Below are 23164 nucleotides of genomic sequence, written 5' to 3' on the forward strand. Positions count from 1 at the left end.
CAAAGGAGGTGCAGTATTCAGTTCTTAATAGCAATAAAATAAAATGAACATAACACCATGTGTATATATAATTTCAAATTATCACCATTAACAAAACAAACCATTCAGGTTGTGAACATTTCAAGAAGTTGTGAACACATATTGTACACATGATGTTAGTTTTTAGATTTTTTGCTTTCCTGGACAGTTTTAAATTAAAAAAAATAAATCTGGATCAACACTGATTGTTACAAGAAGGTCTGAATTTTTAATGTTCTGGCATGCCATTTCTAGTTTTAAAAAAAAAATGCTAGTTAGATGAGGGAAACACCAGAGAATATAAGAATATAGGAAATAGGAGCAGGGGTAGACCATATGGCCCCTCAAGCCTGCTTTACCATGCAATATGATCATGGTTAACCTTGTGCCTCACTTCCACTTTCCCACCTGCTCTCCATAGCCTTCAATTTCATGAAAAACCAAAAATCTGTGTCTATCTCAGTCTTGAATACAACCAGTGATGGAGCATTCACAACCATTGGGGTAGAGAATTCAAAGGACTCATAACCCTCTGAACAAAGAAGTTTCCCCACATCTGAGTCTTAAACAATTGACCCCATATCCTGCCTGTGGTCTAGATTGCCCAGTCAGAGGAAACTACCTTTTAAATGTCTAGTCCATCAAGCCCCTTTTGAATCCTGTACATTTCAAGGAGAGCGCCTCTCATTCTGCAGCCTCTTATCATAGGACATCCCTCTCATGCCAGGGACCAATCTAGTGAACTTTTGCTGTAGCGCCTCTAATACAAGCATACCCTTCCTTAAATATGGAGACCAAAACTACAGACACTACTCCAGGTGTGGTCCCATTAAACCCCCATACAATTGTAGCAAGACTTCATCATTCTTTATTGCAAGGGGATTAGAATACAAGGCCAACATGCCATTTGTCTTTCTAATTGATTGCTATACCTGCATAATAACTTTGCTTTCCTTGTGCAAGTACACCCAAGTCTCTTGATCATTTAAAAAATATTCTGTTTTTCTATGTGAATAACCTCACATTTCCCCACATTATACTCTATTATACACCTTGTTGTCCAGTCATTTAACCTGTATCTCTTTGCAGCCCCTTGGTGTCCATCTCACAGTTTCAACCTAGTTTTGTGCCATCAGCAAACTTAGAATCCAGCTGTCTCTGCCACATTCCAACCCCCACTCCCCTATCTAACTGAATCGCTCCCTACACTCCACTCCCACCCGAGCCTCAATCTCACTCCAAATTCTCCTCCATGTTCTCAGAGTTTACCTCACCCAGGAGTCTCATTTCTGAATACCATCCTCAATAACTTGCTGGATGCTTAACCTATGCAAGTTACTCTGTAAATATCTCAGGTTGTCTCCCTTCTTTCAAAACTGCCATCAGCCCTTCACAAAAATCCCATCCTCAACACCCTTGTCCTTGCAAACAACTGCCTATTTCCGCCTCCCTTTCCTTTCCAAAGTTCTTGTCCATACCTATCCCTCCCAAATCTCTATATGCATCTCTCCACTCAGACATCCATTCCACTACAACACCCAACCAGCATAACCAAAGTCAACAGTGACATTCTCCATTGAGCTATGGCTGTAATACATATTTCTCCTCTTTGTCAATCTTATAATATGGTCAACCACAATTATCTTAAGGGTCTATCCTTGGCCCTTCCTCTTCCTAATCTGCACACTTGCCCTTGGTAACATCAACTGTAGACTGCCTGTGATAAAAACAAAAAACTACTGCGGATGCTGGAAATCCAAAACAAAAACAGAATTACCTGGAAAAACTCAGCAGGTCTGGCAGCATCGGTGGAGAAGAAAAGAGTCGACGTTTCGAGTCCACGTGACCCTTCAAGGGTCATGTGGACTCGAAACGTCGACTCTTTTCTTCTCCACCGATGCTACTAGACCTGCTGAGTTTTTCCAGGTAATTCTGTCTTTGTTGTAGACTGCCTGTATTGTCAGATTACTTGTCTGCTATTTAGTCTTAGAAGGGCCTCAATTTCCTCCAATTAAACACTGGGAAGACCAAAGTCATCAACTTCAGCACCTACATTTGTAAAATAATTGTATCATCCACTCCACCGTGCACTTCAGATAAATTTTAAGTCTTAAGTTTTCTTTCTCACTGCCACGAATACAGAATTAACTCAATCTGTGTTGAATCACTTTTAATATAAATCAAATTCTATCTACTGGGTATCAACACCATCTAAGAGCTGTCCTGTATGAATGTCGATGCTGCAGAGCTGAGTGAAACATGGTTTACAGGAATTGATTCCCTCCATGAAAATGACTACACCTTCTACCAATCAGGGAAGCCAAACGGGACAAGGCACGAGTATGGAGTAGGCTTTGCCATCAGAAAAGAATTGGTTGAGACAATTGACAAACCCGAGTAAATTGACAAACCCGAGTATCATTCAGAAAAACATGTCTGTACATACCCCAATAAATTCAGCAGGTTTGGTACCTTCATCAGTGCTTAAGATCCAATAATGCCCCACAAGTTAGAGAAAAGGGAGGTTGATGCACTTGACCAAACGTTAACAAATGTACCAGAAAGTGATAAAAGATATCTTTTAAGAGACTTTAATGCACACATTGCAAAAGACTTTTGCCATGATATTTAGCTATGAATTCAATTGGACAGCTGCTAAGAGTTCTATAGTAATCACTTGGACATCATCAACACAGTTTCCTATAAAGGACAGATGAAAAGCAATATGGGAACATTCCCACTCCAACTGGTGGCGTCAACCTGATTTCACTATTGCTCAATGTTGGGATGTGAAAGATGTCTAGATCTCCAAATCTATGTATAGTGCCAACTGTGGAACTCATCATGCTCTTGTTTGTTGTAAATGTTCCATGTCATTCAAAAATAAAAATTTCACAAACATCAAGTACATCCACAGATAAATGTGCAACTCAAGGATAGGCAAAAGAGAGATGAATTTCAGTAAACTGACACCTTTGCTGAAAAAATCTATTGCAAGTGAACCAGAGTCCACAAGAAGAGTGGGCATCACTTCAAGATACTATATATGCAAAAAAAGGAAACATTCTAACCACGGACATGATCTTTACTGAGACAACTTCAAAAGTGCAGAGAACAGCAGAAGCCACTACACACACTACTTTTGTAAACCTGACCAAAGCCTTTGCTCTGGTTAGCAGAGCTGGTCTGTTCTTTCTTATAAAAATCAGTTGCCCAGCAAATCTATTCCAAATCCTGAAATTTTGACACTGTGAAATAAAAGGAAGAATGATCTACAATGGAATGACATTCAAGTTATTCCCAATACTGAGTGGAGTAAAGCAGGGTTCTGTTCATGCACCAATGCATTGGCACTGTCTTCTCCTGCCTCCTCTTGCATGCTTTCTGGTATAAAGATTTCAGAGGAGTACTATTATGCACAGGATCAGATTAAAAACTGTTCAAATTGTCTAGATTGAGAGCAAAGGCTAAAGTGAGACATGTTCCGATACCTGAACACAAGAATTCGGAGCAGTACGCCACTTGGCCCCTTGAGCTTGCTCCACCATTCGATAAGATCACGGCTGATCTGATTGTGGCCTCAACTCCACCTAGTTGTCTGCCGCACCCTCCCCCCTAACCTTCGACTCTCTTGTCAATCAAAAATCTAATTCAGCTTTGAATATGTTCAATGACCCAGCCTCCACTGCTCTCTGGGAAAGAGAATTTCACAGACAACGACCCTTAGAATAAAAATTCTCATCTCAGTCTTAAATGGGAGACCGCTAATTTTTAAAAAACTGTGTCCCCTAGTTTTAGACTCCTCCACAAGGGGAAATATCCTCTCAGCATCCACCCTGTCAAGTCTCCTCAGGATCTTATATGTTTCAATAAGATCATCGCTCTTTCTTCTGAACTCCAATGGGTATAGGCCCAACCTGCTCAACCTTTCCTCCTATGTTAACCCCTTCATCCCAGGAATCAGTTGAGTGAACCTTCTCTAAACTGCTTCTAATGTAATTATATCCTTTTTAATGCAAGGAAACCAAAACTGTAGACAGTAATCCAGATGCGGTCTCACCAAAGCCCTGTACAGTTGTAGCAACACTTCCCTACTTTTATACTCTCTTTCCTTTGCAATAAATGGCAACATCCATTTGCACTCCTAATGGCTTGCTGTAACTGCATAATAACTTTTTATTATTCATTTACCAGGACACCCAGGTCCCACTGTACCTCAGAGTTCTGCAATCTCTCTCCATTAAAATAATATTCTGCTTTTCTATTCTTCCTACCAAAGTGAACAAGTTCGACTGATTTTCCCACATTGTACTCCATCTGCCAAATGTTTTCCCACTCACTTCAACTATCTAAATCCCTTTGTAGACTCTACATCCTTGTGACAACTTAGTTTCCTATCTTTGTGTCATCAGCAAATTTAGCTACCATGCATTTGGCCTCATCATCCAAGTCATTGACATAGTTTGTAAATAGTTGAGGCCTCAGTACTGATCTCTGCAGCACTTCATTGGTTACAGCTTGCCAACCCAAAAATGCCAACCATTTACCCCTACCCTCTGCTTCCTGTGAACTCCTGTTTGCTGATGCTGCTGCTTTTGTGGTGTATTAAACTTTAGGCCTGCAGTCAATTCTAAGTGGCTTCTCAACTGCTGCAGAGAAATTTGGGATCATGATCAGTCTACAAATGACTCAAGGTAAAAGCAAAATACTGGGGATGCTGGAAATCGGAAACAAAAAGAGAAAATGCTGGAAAAACTCAGCAGGTTGAGCAACATATGCGGAGAGAGAGAGAGAGACAGAGTTAACGTTTCAACTCCTTATGACCCTTCTTCAGAGCTCTGAAGAAGGGTCATACAGACTTGAAACATTAACAATGACTCGAGGTGTTCAGTCCAAAGCAGCACTATGACAAAACAATGCTGAACTGAAAAATGTATATAAATTCTGCTACCTGGGGTCAACAGTCTCAAGAGAAATGAAACTTGATGAGGAAATATCAGCTCATATTGGTAATGCGGCTGCAACACTTGGAAAGCTTCAGGCAAGTGCCTGGAAAAGTACCAAACTCTCAATTACCACATAGCTAAGTACTTAAAACAACTGCGTACTAAGTAGACTGCTGTATGGTGCTGAAACTTGGACTACACATCAGATGCGGGAACACAGATTGAACTCATTTCATATGCACTGCACAAGGAAGATTCCTGGGAGTCATTTGCAGCGTTAGGATCTCCATCACAGAAGTAGCACAGCTTTCCAACTCAGAAGTTATCACGGCAATGCTCAAAGAGATGTCAACTACAATGGCAAAGCCACGTTGTTAGAATGGATGATGGTTACTTACCAAAAGGTGGACGTATTGGAGAGCTCAATAGTGACAAAAACTAAGATACAAGGATTCATGGAAGCAAGATGTCATTTCACATCAGATTGCTTCAATAATTGAGAACAGTCTATATGTGACCAAATCATGTGGCTCTGAAGTCTCCATACTGGAGCATGGAAATTTGAAAAACTATGTCTTCAGATTACCACAGAAAAGTGTTATCACAGGAAGGAACATGCGGCAGCAGCTCCCACATCAGTAAATAACGATCTATGATGTCCCAACAATGCCTTGCTCAAAATGGACTGTACTCCTACTTGAAGATTCACAACAGATGAGCAATAGATGTGAATCATCGGCAACGACACAAAGCTAAAGATCTATTGGGCATAGTTCATATGGTTTTTATTCGACTCACAATGTACAAAATTATTCAAGACAAAGTGGCATGCAAGCCTGATCATGTGACCGGGAGCGAAGCACCATAATCGGAAGGGAGTCCCAGACTGCAGGCAGCGAGAAGTCCAAAAAGAAGTGCCAGACTGACTGGGGACAGATGGAGGTCCCAGTTAAGAAGAAAGAAGAGCAGAGAAAGAGGTTCCAAGCAGAAAAAGAGCTGCAGTTGGAAGACTAAGTGGAGGTGGGGAGGGCCCTTGGCAGCCAGAGAGGGCCCAGGACAGTCCCCGGGAATTGAAGTTGGCAGCAGAAGGTTGGTAACTCCAGCAAAGGTACCCCTTTGGAGCAGGTACCCCTTTGGAGTGCTCTGCATGGCCAAAGAGCTGAAGTAGTGCTTGCAGCAGACTTGGGAATTAAGGTGAACGGAGTCTCAAGAGACAAGATTGAAGCCCTGCAACGTGGGCTGTTGTTCAGGCTGGGTTGGAGTGACTTTTGAGAGAATTCAAAGTCGAGATCTTCGAAGGTGAAGACTGGAATCCATTGTGAGGGAGTGTGAATTTCAATGAGATTGATTGTCTCAAGGTTACTGATGTCTGGGTGGGTTGGTGAGAAATCTATGGAATCTGTCTTGGTTGCATCTGTCATTTATTGTGCAGTATAATGTGTTCAACCACAGTTTTTGTTAATTGACATGTACCTCATGAATGTTAGAGTATAAGATAGATATCATCAATTGTTTTATCTTTCTGGTTTTGTATAGTAAACTTTATTTTTGTTTGTTCAAAACAGTGGAATCTTGTGGCTTTATTGAATCGCAAACTTTGTCTACTTTTGAAAAGAGTCATTGGTCCCTAACCAGATCATACCAATAACTTGGAGGTCTGGTCCAAGATCATAACAATGGTATCTTTAAGGTGGCATTAAATCCAAGATCAAAAACAAAAACTCACTCACTGTCTTCAGTGGGAAGAACCTGGAGCGAATAAATCCATTCAATGATGCTGGCTTTATCCACCAGATGCAAGGCACTCAGCATATCCAGGCCAGACAGTGCAAAGAAAGCAATGGTCAATCTGTGAATATCAAACAACAAAAAAAAAAGCACAGAAACATTAAGATTCATCAAGTGAACATCTTCACATTCCATATTGTATAGGATGTACACACAGTGTAAATTATTAGCTGAGAACCAGGCAAATGCTCTTCAATAAAACTTGCATAGCAAGAGCCACATTCATATAAATGTCTTGCTATGTGCAAAACTCTGGAAGCCCTCAGCCAATTACTTAAAAATCTACATGAACTGAAGATTAGACAAAGTGTGTAGAATGGATTTATTCTGCAAAACTATATAAAACGAGGTGAATTTCTCTCTAAGGACCGCAAGAACTCAGTTTCAAAATTTCACAGTTTATATAGTTAATGCTAGCACTAAGGAGCCTGACAATTCATCAGCTATTTAATAGATTATTCCATCAGACGACGAGTCTCAAGATTTCTGCAGACTTCTCCAACAGACAGATTCTACATGTAGATAGTACTTTTTTCACAACTTTCACTATTTCAATTAGATCCACATGAAACCACTCTTATCTGATTGAATAAATCATCAACGTATATTCCTAGAGTACTTTTAAAATTCTGAGGAATCCAAAGGCAGCATACTGGGCACATCTTTATGGAACTTAAATGCATTATACCAAAGAGTAAAGGGAGATAGCTTCTTGCCTATATTTCTCCAGAAGGTGCACTCCTGACCTAGAAGATATCCTAGCTATCCTCAGCTGGCGGGTGTGCATTAACATAACTGCCCAAAAGCATGGAAGGGATGAAAATGTAAAATCAATATAGGAAACAGGTATTGGGGTAGTAACTGGATTTCAGTACTGATTAGCAAGTCAAAGTTCTTGACCGTATGATTATGCTATCCTTTAGTCTTTCAGACTAAACCCTGGGACCAGACTAATTCCTGGGATGCTGGGATTGTCCTATGAGGAAAGATGAGGAGACTGGGCCTGTGTCCTCTGGAGCTTAGAAGAATGAGAGGTGACCTCATTGAAGTGTAAAGAATTCTTACAGGGCTCGACAGGGTAGATGCAAAAAGGATTTTTCCTTTGGTTGGTGGGGTGGGGGGAGGGTCTAGAACCAGGACACAGTTACAGGCCGTTTAGGTCTGAGATGAAGAGGAATTTCTTCAGTCAGAGGGTGGTGAATTTTTGGAATTATCTGCCCAGAGGGCTGTGGAAGCTCAATCATTGAGTATGTTCAAAGCAGAGATCAAAGGATTTCTAGATACCAATGACATCAAGGGATACATGGATAGTGCAAGGTGATGGCATTGAGCTGGTAGATCGGCCATGATCTAAGTAAATGGCAGAGCAGGCTCAAAGGGTTGAATAGCCTACCCCTGCTCCATTGTTCCTTTAATTCAGAGTTCAATGTAATGCTTTGCGGCACCTTTTAAGCATTACAAACTGACAGATGTAAACAAACCAAAATAAGGGTAAAAAGAAATGTCTTCATTCTATTCTATACTTAAGCTTCTTACACTGGTGCTATACAGCAGGTACCAGCATTAAAATATGTAAATCAACATTTAATTATACTGCTGACTCTAGAAGCTAAAGTGCCATCACTAAGCTAAGGCTGTCTCAAATACTAGTGAAGAATAGACCGTTCTATCTAGCCTATACCTGACTTCAGTCGTGCAGCAAAGTGGGTGACAACTGCCCTCTGAAGCTCTCAGCTGTTTCAAACTGCTACCAGTGGTTGAAGGAGGAAGCCCATCATCAGCTGCTCAGACAAACTAGGGATCAGCAATAAATGGCACCTTTGTCAGTGGTAACATCCAGATGATTTATTCAAAATCAGCTGTGTAGCAAAATCAAACATATTCTTAACAACCTCACTACTCAGAACAGAGAGAAAATCCACAAATAATGCCTCCAACTGAAAGAAGCAACATGGCGTATCTAATGCAGAGATTGGGTTTTTCAGTAGAATCCAAGTGAGTTTTCTCAGTTGCTTTTCAGGAAGAAATTGACATTTTTTTTTGATGTTCCCACTTACAGTACACATTGTTCAAGAGGATCAGCATTCTAGGTCTTGAGCTTACAATGTTGATTTGTGAAAAGCTACAAGGAATTCCAGAAGGCATCTCAAAACAATTCATCCCATGCTTTTATCATCTCAATTGGTTGGTAAATAAGCCACTTAGAACTGCCTCTCCACCTATTGTCTATATCACCCACAATTAAGACAACGTAACTTAATTGTGATAACAAGGGTAGTCAAGGAAGGGTGGGAATGTTTAGGAACCAAGAAAACCTTCTTGTGGAGGCAGAGGGCATGGCTGAGGTACTAAATGAGCACTTTGCAGCTGTCTTCACTAGCAACAAGGCTGCTATCAACATTACAATAAAGGAAGAGGCAGTTGTGACATTGAACAGGATAAAAATAAAGAGAATGCACTTTAAATATTAAAAGGCATCTGGTCTAGATGGAATATATCCTAGAATATGGAGGGAGGGAGATGTGTAAATTGCAGGGTCTCTAGCCACAATCTTACAATCCAGCTTGGGCATGGGGTTGATGCCAGAGAAGTGGGTGGGGGGCACCAAATGTTACGCCCTTGTTTAAAAAGAGGGGGATAAACTTGGCAACTAGAGGCCAGTCAGCCTAACATCAGTGGTGGGGAAACCTTTACTCCCCAGCCTACCTCAGATTACCCCGGAATCAGGCATCTCAAAAATTTGTGCAACAGGAGAAGCTAGCTGAAGCAGTCCATGTCCAAATGCAGCAAGGCCTGGACAATATCCAGGCTTGGGCTGACAAGCGGCAATTAACATTCATGCCATAAAAGTGCCAGGCAATGACCATCTCCAACAAGAGAGAATCTAACCATCGCCCCTTGACGTTCAATGGCATTACCATCACCGAATCCCCCACTATCAACATCCTGGGGGTTACCATTGACCAGAAACTGAACTGGGCTAGCCATATAAATACTGTGGCTACAAAAGCAGATCAGAGGCTAGGAATCCTGCGACGAGTAACTCACCTCCTGATTCTCCAAAGCCTGACCAACATCTAGAAGGCACAAGTCGGGAGTTTGATGGAATACTCTCCACTTGCCTGTATGAGTGCAGCTCGAACAACACTCAAGAAATTTGACACCATCCAGGACAAAGCAGCCCGCTTGATTAGCAACATATCCACAAACATTCACTCCCTCCAGCACCCACAACCAGTAGCAGCAGCGTGTACCATCTACAAGATGCACTGCAGGAATTTACCAAGGCTCTTCGACGGCACCTTCCAAATCCACGATGACTATCATCTAGGACAAGGGCAGCAGATAGGTAAGAACATCACCACCAGGAAGTTCCCCTCCAAGCCACTCACTGGCCTGACTTGGAAATATATCGTCATTCCTTCACTGTTGCTGGGTCAAAATCCTGGAACTCCCTTCCTAGCCCTGTGGGTGTACCTACACCACATGGGCTGCAGTGGTTCATGAAGGCAGATCACCACCACCATCTCAAGGGCAACTAGGGATGGGCAATAAATGCTGGTCCAGCCAGCAAAGCGCACATTCCCGTGAATGAATTTTAAAAAAAAACACTGCTAATATGCAGTAGCAACACGAGTGGTATTCACCATTCACAGGATGCTGCAGTCAAGCCAAGAAGACGTTATGCCCATCTCACAAATGAGTAATGTGGTATATGAATTTCAGTGCCAGTGTGATGCTAGGTCTGTGGACCGTACACCCCAAAACTGGTGGATCGTATCAAATAGTATGTCCCTTCCGCTGTTCACAACAGGCAGGGTACAGACCATACTCAGCCAGCCTGAAAGGGTTAAATGCTTTTAGTTAGAAGTGCCTTTTAGTAAAATAAATTATAAACAAATGCAGAATGGGAGAATAGTAGGTGTGCTTTAGACAGGAAAAGGAAATAAACAAGCTAGTAGAACAAAGACAAGGCCAGGGAGTGGGTGTTGAAATCAAGGAAGCCCAGACTCCTGCACTATTAGCAAGATATGGTGGTCTTGCATGAATGAGATGCTTGATGTATGTACACATGGGAGTAACAGTAACTGAGACCGGGGAAGCATGTGATTGTAAGTTGACAAAATTAGAATACATGCAAGTGGCTAAGGTGCATCTGAGGAGGGAACACTTGTAACCTTTTAGAGTACGATCTTGGACTGCCCAAGGCTGTCTCTCCCTGCGTATGCTTGAATAATAAACAATTGAAACCTGTACCCGAGTCTCCTGATGGTTTGTCTAGGTGAACTACACCAATTGGCCTGCGAGCAGGATGACTCGTACCGGATCATCAGAGCAGCACTACAAACAGGTGACTACATTTATTTACCACCCATAGTTAGAGCAGTAAGCCTACCCAAGTAAAGGTCCAGCCAAGTATCCAAAAGAATCTGAAGAACTTAGAACAGGAGGCGGAACCATGCTGGTGGATTAAAAGCCAAAGCCACGCAGATAGGTAGGACCCTTTAGAAGGCATAAGCCAAAGCCACGCTAGGGTGAAAAAGATCACGCAGGGCAGGCGGAAAAAAAGAAGTTTTCGGGAGAGCAGAAGGAGATGGAGGATGCCATGGACCTCAATTGGGGACCGGAAGGCTCCATTACGAGGTTCATAGCAGAACATCTTAAAAAAACTTAAGAAAATGCAAAGGACGGGTGGGAACCGAAAGGTCCCTCACTGAATTTCTGGTTGATCAATTCATTTTTAAGTCATTTAAGTCACAAGAGCTGTGTGATCTGGGGAGAGATACCCCTAGAGACAGTTAATACGCTGTGATAGGCAAGAGCAGAGGAAATGGGAGCTTCAGTCATTTTGATTGTCCCTGTAAGTGGAGCCTCGAAGATCCCTTTACCCCCCCACCACTGCTATTTGAAGTTTTGTTTAAAGTATGAAACCTTTAAGTCATTAAGTTAAATGTTATAAGAATGGAAATACATAGCTTTATCTATATGTGTGTGTGTTTGTGTGCAAGGAAGCATTTGTATGCGAGCTTTAATGTGTTTTCTTCCCTAAAAGGTCCTTTGTGCGTGGAGTTCAGCACTTGAGTCAAAAGCCTCATATTAGATTAAAGGAAAAGTGTACTAAAACATTCTAATGTTTTGAGTAAAAGGTTCAAGTTGAGATTTCTGGCAAAAATCGCAATTTGACGGTATTGCAAAGATAAAACAGGGTTTTCCTTTGAGATGAACCAGCCTTTGCACCACCTCCTTGCAGACTAGCAGGGAGTAACTCTTTCCATCCGTTTCCAAGCTGATTGGGATTAATGAATTAATTTTAGTTCATACGAGTTGGTATTCTAAAAATTCTGAGGAAAAAAATTACCTAAAATTCAAAAGACAAAAGCACATGTCTAGGTGGTTTCTATGGATAAAAAGGTGTTTCTTTTGAAGAAGAGATTAATTAAACATGAAAGGAAATCTGCAGCCCAACAAGTTATTTGACTTTGGGACAAGTGAAAAGTGCAGTGTAATTTAGCAAGTTAATTTTGAATAACTAGGATGCTATCCAAGATAAAGAACGTGTGTTGATAAACATGTGGGAATTTTAATCTGGATATAAATTTATACACATGATAAAAAGAGGTAGTTTTAATTTTGATAGCGTAAATTATAGTTCTTACAAAGTTTAAAAATTTGAGGTTTGGTTCCCGATAAAGTTCTCAAAGGGAAATTTTCATTTTAAAAGGTTTGACAACAATTGACACGAATTCAAATGCTGCAAGCTTTTTGCATTTGTAAGTCTGTTCCCAAAATATAAAGTTAAGCTCAAGACCTTGTCAAAGTTTGGCAGAAATCCAATTTTTGGCAGAGTTAATGAATCTGGGATAATTTGAAAATGAAAAAAAAAATCAGACACAATCTAGTGGGTTACTTTTGAGAAAATAAAATGTTGCAAGGAGGGGATGATAAGGAAGCAAAACATGTTAATACCTGGAATCAAATAGAAATGTTTGATTTCTGTTTTAAAAATGCTGAGAATACTTTACTGACTGTAAAGTCTCTACAGACAACCTGAATGAGATGAGATGGTAGCTATTGCATGTGTAAAATGGTACAAGGAAAAGATTAAGGATAGAAGATAGAGTTAGGGAAAGAGTACACAATAGACAAACTGTTTTAAGAGAACTGAATTTGATAATCTGGCCATCACCTGAGACATTGGAATCGCACAGGGGGAGATAAACAAAGATCTAGAGACAGATATTCCCATTGACATGGGGTGGTTAATATGACGTAAAGAGTTAGGAAATATTTTAAACAATCAAGGCAATAGAGAAACTGACCTTAAGAGAATCTTGGGATGATCATGATCAGAGAGGGTAAAAAAGACTTAAAAGCTAGAAGTATAAGGAATCTGTAGTTGAGGCAATTGAAGGATAAGGAGAAATAATACTTGACAATTTACCACAAGATGGATACAGGTAACGGGAAAGCTGGAAAAAGGCTGATCAGATGTATTACTGACTATACTAATATGCCTGAGAGCTACAAAGAGTAAGACCACAGGATTAACACCATGATGACAGGCAGAGCTGAGAGGCTGTCAGAAAACCGCCACTGGAAGCAAAGATACTGAGCCATTGTAAGATAGAATAAGAAGGTGCATTGTAGACTTGGGTATGCAGCTTAAGGAATTGAGGTCCGAAGTGAGACAGCAGCAGCAGATGGCAGACCAGGAAAGAAGTGAGAGGGTACGGCTCCCCCAGGACATGCCAGAAGTGAAAGATAAGGTAACGGTGAAGGTAATTCCCGAGAAACCAGGTTTTGCACCTAAATGGAGAGGACTTTGAGATAATAATGATTAGTGATACTTGCACCTATGTGGATATGAAAAGGAAGTAGCACTAGAAGCATTGGTCGCAATTGAAACATGTTACTAACTGATCTTATTTTACAGAACTAATCACGACCAACCAGTGGTGACTGGGAGGTCTTGTACTTGAACCCACAGGAATGATGCTACAACAACAGCACTAACTGATTTGACAAGTGGAGGCAAAATGCCACAGTCGCAATTAACTGATCCCCCTAGTCCAGCATTGAGCCCTGGACCAGAGAATGGACTGGTGTTGATAAAAGTGAGCAAAACGCTACAATAACATACACCATGAGCTGGTACCCATCGTCCTAAACATCGCCGATACTGACTTGCCTGAGTGGTGCTCGGGTCAGACCCAAGCATTGTATGCACCTCTGGTTAAAACAAGTGACAACACAGGTGGCTTGATTTAATGGTGGAGGGCGAACCATGGTTGCACCCCCTGTTCAGGGAAAAGATCGGCTAAAAAGTAGTCTGGTTAATGACATTACCACAGCATTTAACACAGGGACCTCAATAGTGAATTCAATTGATTTGGCAACAGTGGGCCAAAAGGTCCAGATCGTAAGCTCCAGAATTTTCTTAATTTGGGAAAAGGGACAAGGGATCCAGGACTGGCAACTCAGTACAGACCAAGACCTGACACGGATAATTCAGAGCTTGGCCACTGTACTGGAGAGCCATGCTTGGACCATTAACAAATTGATTAATGTAAAGAGAAACTTCTCAGATGATGTGGTCAGGAATGACGTCTGCAGCACCTATGGATCATGGATACTCAAGCAGATATGGGAAAACTTGAGATAAATTCATGAGGGTAAGGTACCTCTGTGGATAATAAATGCACACTTGTTTAACCTGTCATGACACAAGAATCATGATTTGACAGTTGCCAGCTTAGGGGTCTAACGTGTGTATTTAGAACCGATACTAAGTGTGTTGTGAATAATAGTATGTTAATCGGCATTGTTTTGGCAATCCCAGTCAAACCAGAATCAACACCCACTAAGATATTATATAGAGTAGAAAAATATTGGGGTAATTATGTAAACTATCATATTATACTGCCATATGCAGTAGAGATAGAGGGTAATATAGTAAGCACCACTTTAGAGTGTAGAGACCTCCTTGGTAGTGTGTCCACATCCAATATATGAGACAGAAGAAGCAAGGTGCAGGTTTAATACAACAGCCAGTTGTACAATGGAAGCGATATGGGCTCCGATGGAAGCAATTTACATTACATCCTTGGGTACAGAGATATATTGCATTACCACATCACAACAAGAATACCAGTATGGGAACAATCGATCTTGTCCTTTAACCAGCCATGTGGTGTGCTTACATCCACAGGTACCAGCCAGGGTGGGAAAAGTAGAACTGGTGGAAATCAACAAGAGGGAAACAGTTAATGTGCAGGCAGAGGAAGGCATTAAAGAAAACCTGACACGGTATTTAAGCCAGTTCTCCTATATAATCCCACTGTTACTGGAACACCTTACAGGTATCCATGATGAGACCCAGCAAATGCACAGAACCTATTACATATCACAGCAACAAGTTAAAACACTGACAGACGAGATCAAACAGAAAGACGATATCGCGTGGTGGGAAGACTTCTGGAATTGGGGGCTGAATGTCCAGGTGCACCCGTGGATTAGGATCATCTCCCATGTTTCTGTTATGGTCCAGTTGGTATTGGTTCTACACTTAACATACTTGGTTCACCACATCAGAAGGACACACGATATGGCAAAGAGTATGGGATTTCAGAAATATGGGGGCTAAACAAGGCGGGGCAAGTGCTCGTGTTGCAGGGCCAACCTGTGCAGATGGTATAACTCGATAGCCTTATAACCCTAAGCTCGATACCTGGCCAGTATCAATGGGCAGTGGAACATAATAAAAAGGGACAATACCACTGAGTTGGCTACCTTGGGCTAGGCCAAGGGCCAAAATGGGGCAACTGAAAGGGATAAACGATTTTAGTTAGAAGTGCCTTTTAGTGAAATAAAATACAAGTAGAAAAGCAGAATGGGAGGGTAGCAGATGTGCTTTAGACAGGAAAAGGAATGAGACAAACAAGCTTGTAGAACAAAGGACAAGGCCAGGGAATGGGTGTTGAAATTAAGGAAGCCCAGACTCCTGCACAATCAGCAAGATATGGTGGTCTTGCATGAATGAGAACAATACTTGATGTATGTACACATGGGAAACAAGTAACTGAGACCGGGGAAGCATGTGATTGTAAGTTGACAAAAATTAGAATATATGCAAGTGGCTAAGGTGCATCTGATGAGGGAACACTTGTAACATTTTAGAGTACGGTCTTGGACTGCCCAAGGCTGTCTCTCCCTGCATACGCTTGAATAATAAACAATCAAAACCTGTACCTGAGTCTCCTGGTGGTTTGTCGAACATACAAACATGGAACAGGAGTAGGCCATTCATCCCCAAGCCTGCTCCACCATTTAATAAGATCATGGCTGATCTGATAGTAACCTGAAATCTGCATTCCACCTACCCCCAATAGCCTATCACCCCTTGCTTACCAAGAATCTATTTACCTTTGCCTTAAAAACATTCAAAGATTCTGCTTCCACCACCTCTTCAGAAAGAGTGTTTCAAAGACTCACGACACTCAGTGAAATAATTTTGCCTCATCTCTGTTTGAAATGGCAACCCCTTATTTTGAAACAGGGTATTAGTTCTAGATTCTCCCACAAGAGGAAACATCCTCTCAATATCCACGCTGTCAAAACTCCTCAGGAACTTATGTTTCGAGGTGCACTACAACACAGCCTATGCTTGCAAAACTCAAAACACAGTGTCCGACATTAGATGTGACTCTGTGATTGGACAACATTTGTTAAATAATCCTCTATGTGCTAAAAATCACGCTGACAACCAATTTAAGATTGTCAGTCAGGCTCGTGGTGCGGCGCATTTGCGTGTACTGGAAGAGCTACGTGTATTAATACACAGGGCCCTGTTTTTGGCATACAGAAAGAACATGTACATACGTTGTGCCTGTTTCAGCTAAACAAAAGTGATAACCATTCACTGGTTCATTCCTCAGGGCAGTGCCTTGGCCAGAGTCAAGCTGCCCGGTTTAAATTTCAAACAATGCTTTGCAGTTAACTGTCAGTCGCCATTAATATTCTCCATGGCAATGCCTCTACCAGAGGCCACTTGCCAACCAATCAGCACTTGCTTCTCAAACAGTATTAAGTTGTTGCTTCCCCTCACATTGATATTCTTGCGATTGTCAATAAATATCCTTTCTGATATTTAAAAGAGCACTAAAAGTATTAGAAATGTACCCAATATAAGCCCACAAAATGGGTGCTGTCACTTTGATTAGTGGGTCACGAAATAATTTTTTTTGAATAAGTCTATGCCTGTTTAAACGTTAAGATTTCAAAAGATATCATTTCACACCATTTGTGTGAAAGCCCGTTCTGTTAAGTGTATAATAATGTTTTTTTTTAAAAAAAAGAGTATAACTTTGTAGCTCCTGTAACCTTTAGCTGCAAATTAATGTTTTTTAAAAATTCTGCCAAAACATAAAAGCAAGTCTAAGAGGGAGACCTTAAGACTCTGAGGAGACTTGATAGAAGTATTCAACATCCTGAGGGGTATGGACGGGGTAACGAGTGAGAAACTGTTCTTACTCTAGAGAGCATAAAGAGCTAGAGGGCACTGATTCAAAATAATTGGCAAAAGGAGTAATAGTGATGGAAGGAAAAAACTTTTTAACCCTGAGGGTGATTGGAGTCTGGAGGAGGGTGAAGACAGGTTCGATCGAGGTATTCAAAAGGGAATTGGATTGCTATCTGAAAAGAGAGAATGTGCAAGGTTACAGGGATTAGGCAGGGGATTGAGACTAGGTAGAACGCTCTTTCAGAAAGCCAGTGCAAACTCAATGGGCCGAGTGGCCTCCTTCTGCACTGTAAAGATTCTGTGATTCTAAGTGCAAGACGAAAAGCTTCAACAAAATGTCTTTTACCAGCAATACACAGATTTATTGAAGACAAATCCTATTTGACTAACTTAACTCTTTCCATTACTTCATCAAGAATGGGTTATTTTATTTTGTTCTTTCATGGAATGTGGGCATCGCTGGCCAAGCCAGCATTTGCTCCTTATCCCTAATTGCCCTTGAACTGAGTAGCTTTTTAAAAAGATTCATTCACAGGATGTGGGTTTCGCTGGCTAGGCCAGCATTTCTTGCCCATCCCTAATTGCCCCTGAGAAGGTGGTGGTGAATTACCTTCTTGAACCGCTGTTGTCTAAGTAGTGTACGTACACTCACAGTACTGTTAGGGAGGGAGTTCCAGGATTTTGACCCAGCAACAGTGAAGGAACGGCAATATATTTCCAAGTCAGGCTGATGAGTGACTTGGAAGGGAACTTCCAGGTGGTGGTGTTCCCATCTATCTGCTGCTCTTGTCCTTCTAGATGGTGGTGGTCATGAGTTTGGAAGGTGCTGTCAAAGGAGCCTTGGTGAATTCCTGCAGTACATCTTGTAGATGGTACACACTGCTCCTACTATGCGTCGGTGGTGGAGGGAGTGAATGCTTGTGGATGGTGTGCCAATCAAGCAGGCTGCATTGTCCTGGACAGTGTCAAGCTTCTTGATTATTGTGGGAGCTGTGCTAGGCAAGTACAGAGTACTCCATCACACTCCTGACTTGTGCCTTGTAGATGGTGAACAGGCTTTGGGGGAGTCAGATGAGTTACTCATCGCAGAATGCCTAGCCTCTGACCTGATCTTGTAGTCAGTGTTAATATGGCTAGTCCAGTTCAGTTTCTGGTCAATGGTAACCCCTCAGGGTGTTGACAGTGGAGGATTCAATGATGGTAATGCCATTGAACGTCAAGGGGCGATGGTTAGATTCTCTCTTGTTGGCGATTTAATTTCCTGGCACTCATGTGGCATAAATTTTACTTGTCACCCCAAGCCTGGATATTGTCCAGGTCTTGCTTGCTACATTTGGACATGAACTGCTTCAGTATCTGAGGAGTCACAAATGGTAAACATTGTGCAATCATCATCAACGAACATCCCCACTTCTGATCTTAGGATGGAAGGTTGTTGATGAAGTAGCTGAAGATGGTTGGGCTGAGGGCACTATCCTGAGGAACTCCTGCATTGATGTCCTTGAGCTGAGATGACTGACCTCCAACAACCACAAGCGTCTTCCTTTGTGCTAGGTTCTCATTGATTCCAGTTTTGCTAGGGCTCCTTGGTACCACGCTCCGTCAAATGCGGCCTTGATGTCAAGGGAGGTCACTCTCACCTCACCTCGGGCATTCAGCTCTTTTGTCCATGTTCGAACCAAGGCTGTAATGATACCAGGAGCTGAGTGGCCCTGGTGGAATCCAAACTGGGTGCCAGTGAGCAGGTTATTGCTGAGCAAATGCCGCTTGATAACACTGCTCATGACCGCTTCCATTACTTTACTGATGATCGAGAGTAGGCTGATGGGGCTGTAATTGGCAGGGTTGGATGTGTCCTGCTTTTTGTGTACAGAACATACCCAGGCAATTTTCCACATAGCCAGGTAGATGCCAGTGTTGTAGCTGTACTGGAACAGCTTGGCTAAGGGCACGGCAAGTTCTGGAGCGCAAGTTTTCAGTACTATTGTCAGAATATTGTCAGGGCCCATAGCCTTTGGACTATCCAGTGCCTTCAGCCTTTTCTTGATATCACATGGAGTGACTCGAATTGGCTGAAGACTGGCATCTGTGTTGCTGGTGACTTCTGGAGGGGGCCACTTCTGGCTAAAGATTGTAGCAAATTCTTCAGCCTTATCTATTGCACTGATGTGCTGGGCTCCACCATCATTGAGAATGGGGGAATTTGTGGAGCCTCCTCCTCCAGTGAGTTTAATTGTCCACCACCACTTACGACTAAATGTGGCAGGGCTGCAGAGCTTAGATCTGATTCGCTGGTTGTGGGATCACTTGCTGCTTATGCAGTTTGGCATGCAAATAGTCCTGTCTTATAGCTTCACCAGGTTGACACCTTGTTTTTAGGTATGCCTGAAGCTGCTCCTGCCGTGCCCTCCTGCACTCTTCAATGAACTCATGTTGATCCCCTGGCTTCATGGTAATGGCTGAGTGGGGGACATGCCAGGCCATGAGGTTACAGATTGTGTTCAAGTGCAATTCTGCTGCTGCTGATGGCCCAGTCTGAAGTTGCTAGATCTGTTCAAAATCTATTCCACAATACGTTGGAGGGTCATGGGTCATTTCAGCGTGAACCACATTGGTCTGGAGTTACATGTAGGCCAGACCATTTAAGGGTAGCAGCTTTCCTTCCTGAAGGACATTAGTGAACCAGGTTGGTTTTTACGACAGTAGTCACCATTACCGAGACTAGTTTTCAATTTCAGATTTCATTAGTCGAATTCAAATTCCACCAGCTGTCATGATGGGATTTGAACCCATGTCCCCAAAGCATTAAGATAAAAGCAAAAAACTGCAGGTGCTGGAAATCCAAAACAAAAATAAAAATACCTGGAAAAACTCAGCAGGCCTGGCAGCATCTGCAGAGAGGAACACAGTTAACGTTTTGAGTCTGTTGAAGAGTCATACGGACTCGAAACGTTAACTGTGTTCCTCTCCGCAGATGCTGCCAGACCTGCTGAGTTTTTCCAGGTATTTTTATTTTTGTTCCCCAAAGCATTAGCCTGGGCCTCTGGATTATTAGTCCAATGACGTTACCACTACACCACCGCCTTCCCTTGATGAGTGCAATGTGGTTAATGTTCCATAAGCTTTCAAAAAGGTGTTTGTTAAGTATAATAAACCTGTTAGCAAAATTGAAATTCATGGGATTAAAGGAACAAATATAGCATGGACACAAAATTGACTCATGGACAGGGAGCACACAAGGAGAGTAATGAATGGATTGTTTTTCATTCTAGAGGGAGGTATACAGTGGTGTTCCATTAGGACCACTGCTACTATTCCTATTAATGGCCCAGGCTTAGGTTATACAGGGTCATTTTGAAGTTTACAGATGATATGGAACTTAGAAATATAGTAAACAATGAGGATTGTAAACAATTTTTGGAAGGCAGAGACAGACTGGTGAAAAGGACAAACACGCGGCAGATGAAATTTAACCAGAGAAATGCAAGTGAGGAGACAATATGAACTAAATGGCACAATTTTAAAGGTGTAATAGAGAGATTTGAGTGTATATGTGGACAAATGTTTATAGGTCGAAAGGCAAGTTGCAAAGGCTGTTAAAAAAGCAAATGGAATCCTTGGCTTTATTAAGAGGAAGAGAGTACAAAAATAAAGAAATTATGCTATTTATAAAACAGCAGCTGTAGAACTGAGTTCAATTCTCAACATCACACTTTAGGAAGGATGTTAAGGTTTTAAACAGGGTGTAGAAGGGATTTGCTAGAATGGTGCCAGGGATGAGGGACGTCAACTATGTGGAGGGACTGGAGAAGTCAAGATTGTTCTCCTTAGAGCAGAGAAGTTCAAGAGGAACTCTGATAGAAGTTTTCAAAATCATGAATGGTTTTGTAGCAGAAATAAAGAGAATCTGTTTCCTGTGGGAAGGGTGGGTAACCAGAGGACATAGATTTAAGGTAAGTAACCTTAAACAAAATAACCAGAGACAACAGATGGAAACTTCAAACACAGCATTTTGTTGTGATCTGAAATGCACAGTCCAAAAGAGTGGCTGAAGCAGTTTCCTTCTGTTCTGTTGAGCCATTATAATAAATCTCATCTGCATCGTAAAGCCTTAACATTTTTCCTAATGCATGATGTTGAGAATTGAACACAACACTCCAGCTGCTGTTTCATAAATATTCAACATAATTTCCTTTCAGTGTGTTGTGATCTGAAATGCACTGCCTGAAAGAGTGGTTGAAAGAGATTCAACAGAAATATTGAAAAGAAAATTGGATAAATATTTGAAGACAAGTGGTCAGCACAGGGGCGATAGAGAGAATGGCCTCCTCCTGTGTTGTATTATTCTTCTCCAGTTCTCTGCCCAAAGGCAGGTACGACCCACAGTACCACGACCTCCACCCTAGGCAGCACAAGGAAGTAGGTCCTGAATCCACCCCATCAGAACGGGGATCAAATCCCATGCTGTTGGCACCAAACTGATCCACACCAGCTGGCCAGTCAACTTTGCCAATTGGCCACCCAAGGAGTCCAAATTGTTGCATCAACTTACACAAAAATGGGTTGAGACTTCAATTTCTTTGTATCAAATGGCTGACAGGAACCTCTCCCGCTCTTACCACCTGGAAGGACCTACAAGTTGCCCGCATTGTGCCTTCCTTAGCCATCAAGTTCTGTAGTGGGACTTGAACTGGAGCTTCTGGTTAAGTGGCAGGGCTGCTACCCACTGCACCACAAGACCTCCCTATATTATAACGAAATTCCCAGATGATGAATCACAGGAATTTCAAACACCATCTCTGGCGTATGACCCTCCATTGAAATAATCTTAATGACTTTGAAAGAAATTAAAGTCACGATTTAGGGATATTTTAGGACCGACTCAACAAACTTGGGCTCGCATGGAAAATTAATATTACCATTTACAAAAGTATTGCAGGACCTTCCATATGCAACACAAACCATTGGTTAGAAGTGTAGCCCGTTTCCGGTGCTTCAGAAATTTATAAATTAAAGCAAGGACCCCGTTGCGTTTACACACACTCAGCAGTTTCCCGTTATCTTCTCCATTGCCCCGCCTAACAAGAAAACCCCCCCAGCAGCCCGGAAACCCCTCGGGAGCTGTAGCCCATTGTGCGCCTCTTAATCGACCTGTCAGCTGAAGTAACCCGTCACTTCACCAACCAGGAAACGATGGGGATGGGGGGGGGGCGGATGTTGCGCCTTCAGCCACTGCCCAGAGTCTCTGTGCCGGGCTGGTGGGTGGGGCCGAACTTGCAGATCTCTGTACGGGGACGGCCAGACGGCTTCTCGGTTTACTCCACCTCCGTCCGGAACCAGGCCTTACCTGCTGGTCTCCAGCGAGCAGTATCTCTCGGGTAAGATCTTTAGACATCGCTCGAAGAAGCCGATATGCCTCTCCCTCAGGAACTCCAGGTGCTCAGCAACCACCGTCTCCTCGGCCATATTGGATCGCCATGGCCACACCCCGCCCCCCTCCTGGCTCCAGCCAATCAGCGAGAGCGCCGCGCGCAGCTGCACTCCCCTTTCCTCCGCTCGCAAAGGATTTGCAAAAAAATTCATTCGTAATATGAACTTTACCAAATCATTTAAAGGTAGCGAATCTACTCGAACTAATTAATAGGGGGCATTTCCCTCTGTTGCAACAGTTTAGATCCAGCAAAGCTATTATTGTACTGATGATTAGAAAGTTCCGAAATATGTAGTCACATTTCTCTTTGACTGGGACTAGACAGTTAAAATAGGAGCAAAGGAATAAATAGTTGCGAAAACAAACCTAAACGTCAGTTTAGAGGTAATCCTGATCGTCACCCCCTTCCCGCTATTTTCGCGGGAAACTAAAAAGCTGTTCTTCAATAACTTTCATTGAAAA

At 42.2% G+C, this 23164-nt stretch overlaps 1 protein-coding gene across 1 annotated transcript in view; it reads right to left on the reverse strand.

Moving 5' to 3' along the window:
• Positions 1-22771, reverse strand: part of pggt1b (protein geranylgeranyltransferase type I, beta subunit) — an 80771-nt gene extending 58000 nt beyond the window's left edge. Inside the window, exons 1-2 of the mRNA XM_078566412.1 lie at positions 22619-22771; positions 6695-6813 (exon numbers count right to left, since the gene is read on the reverse strand). Of these exons, the coding sequence (XP_078422538.1) occupies positions 6695-6813; positions 22619-22737 (238 nt within the window). The 5' untranslated portion in view covers positions 22738-22771. The remainder of the gene's footprint in view (positions 1-6694; positions 6814-22618) is intronic.
• Between the last annotated feature and the right edge of the window lie 393 nt (positions 22772-23164).

This window comes from Cetorhinus maximus, chromosome 2, assembly GCF_964194155.1.
Source record: "Cetorhinus maximus chromosome 2, sCetMax3.hap1.1, whole genome shotgun sequence".
NCBI classification, from domain to species: Eukaryota; Metazoa; Chordata; class Chondrichthyes; order Lamniformes; family Cetorhinidae; genus Cetorhinus; species Cetorhinus maximus.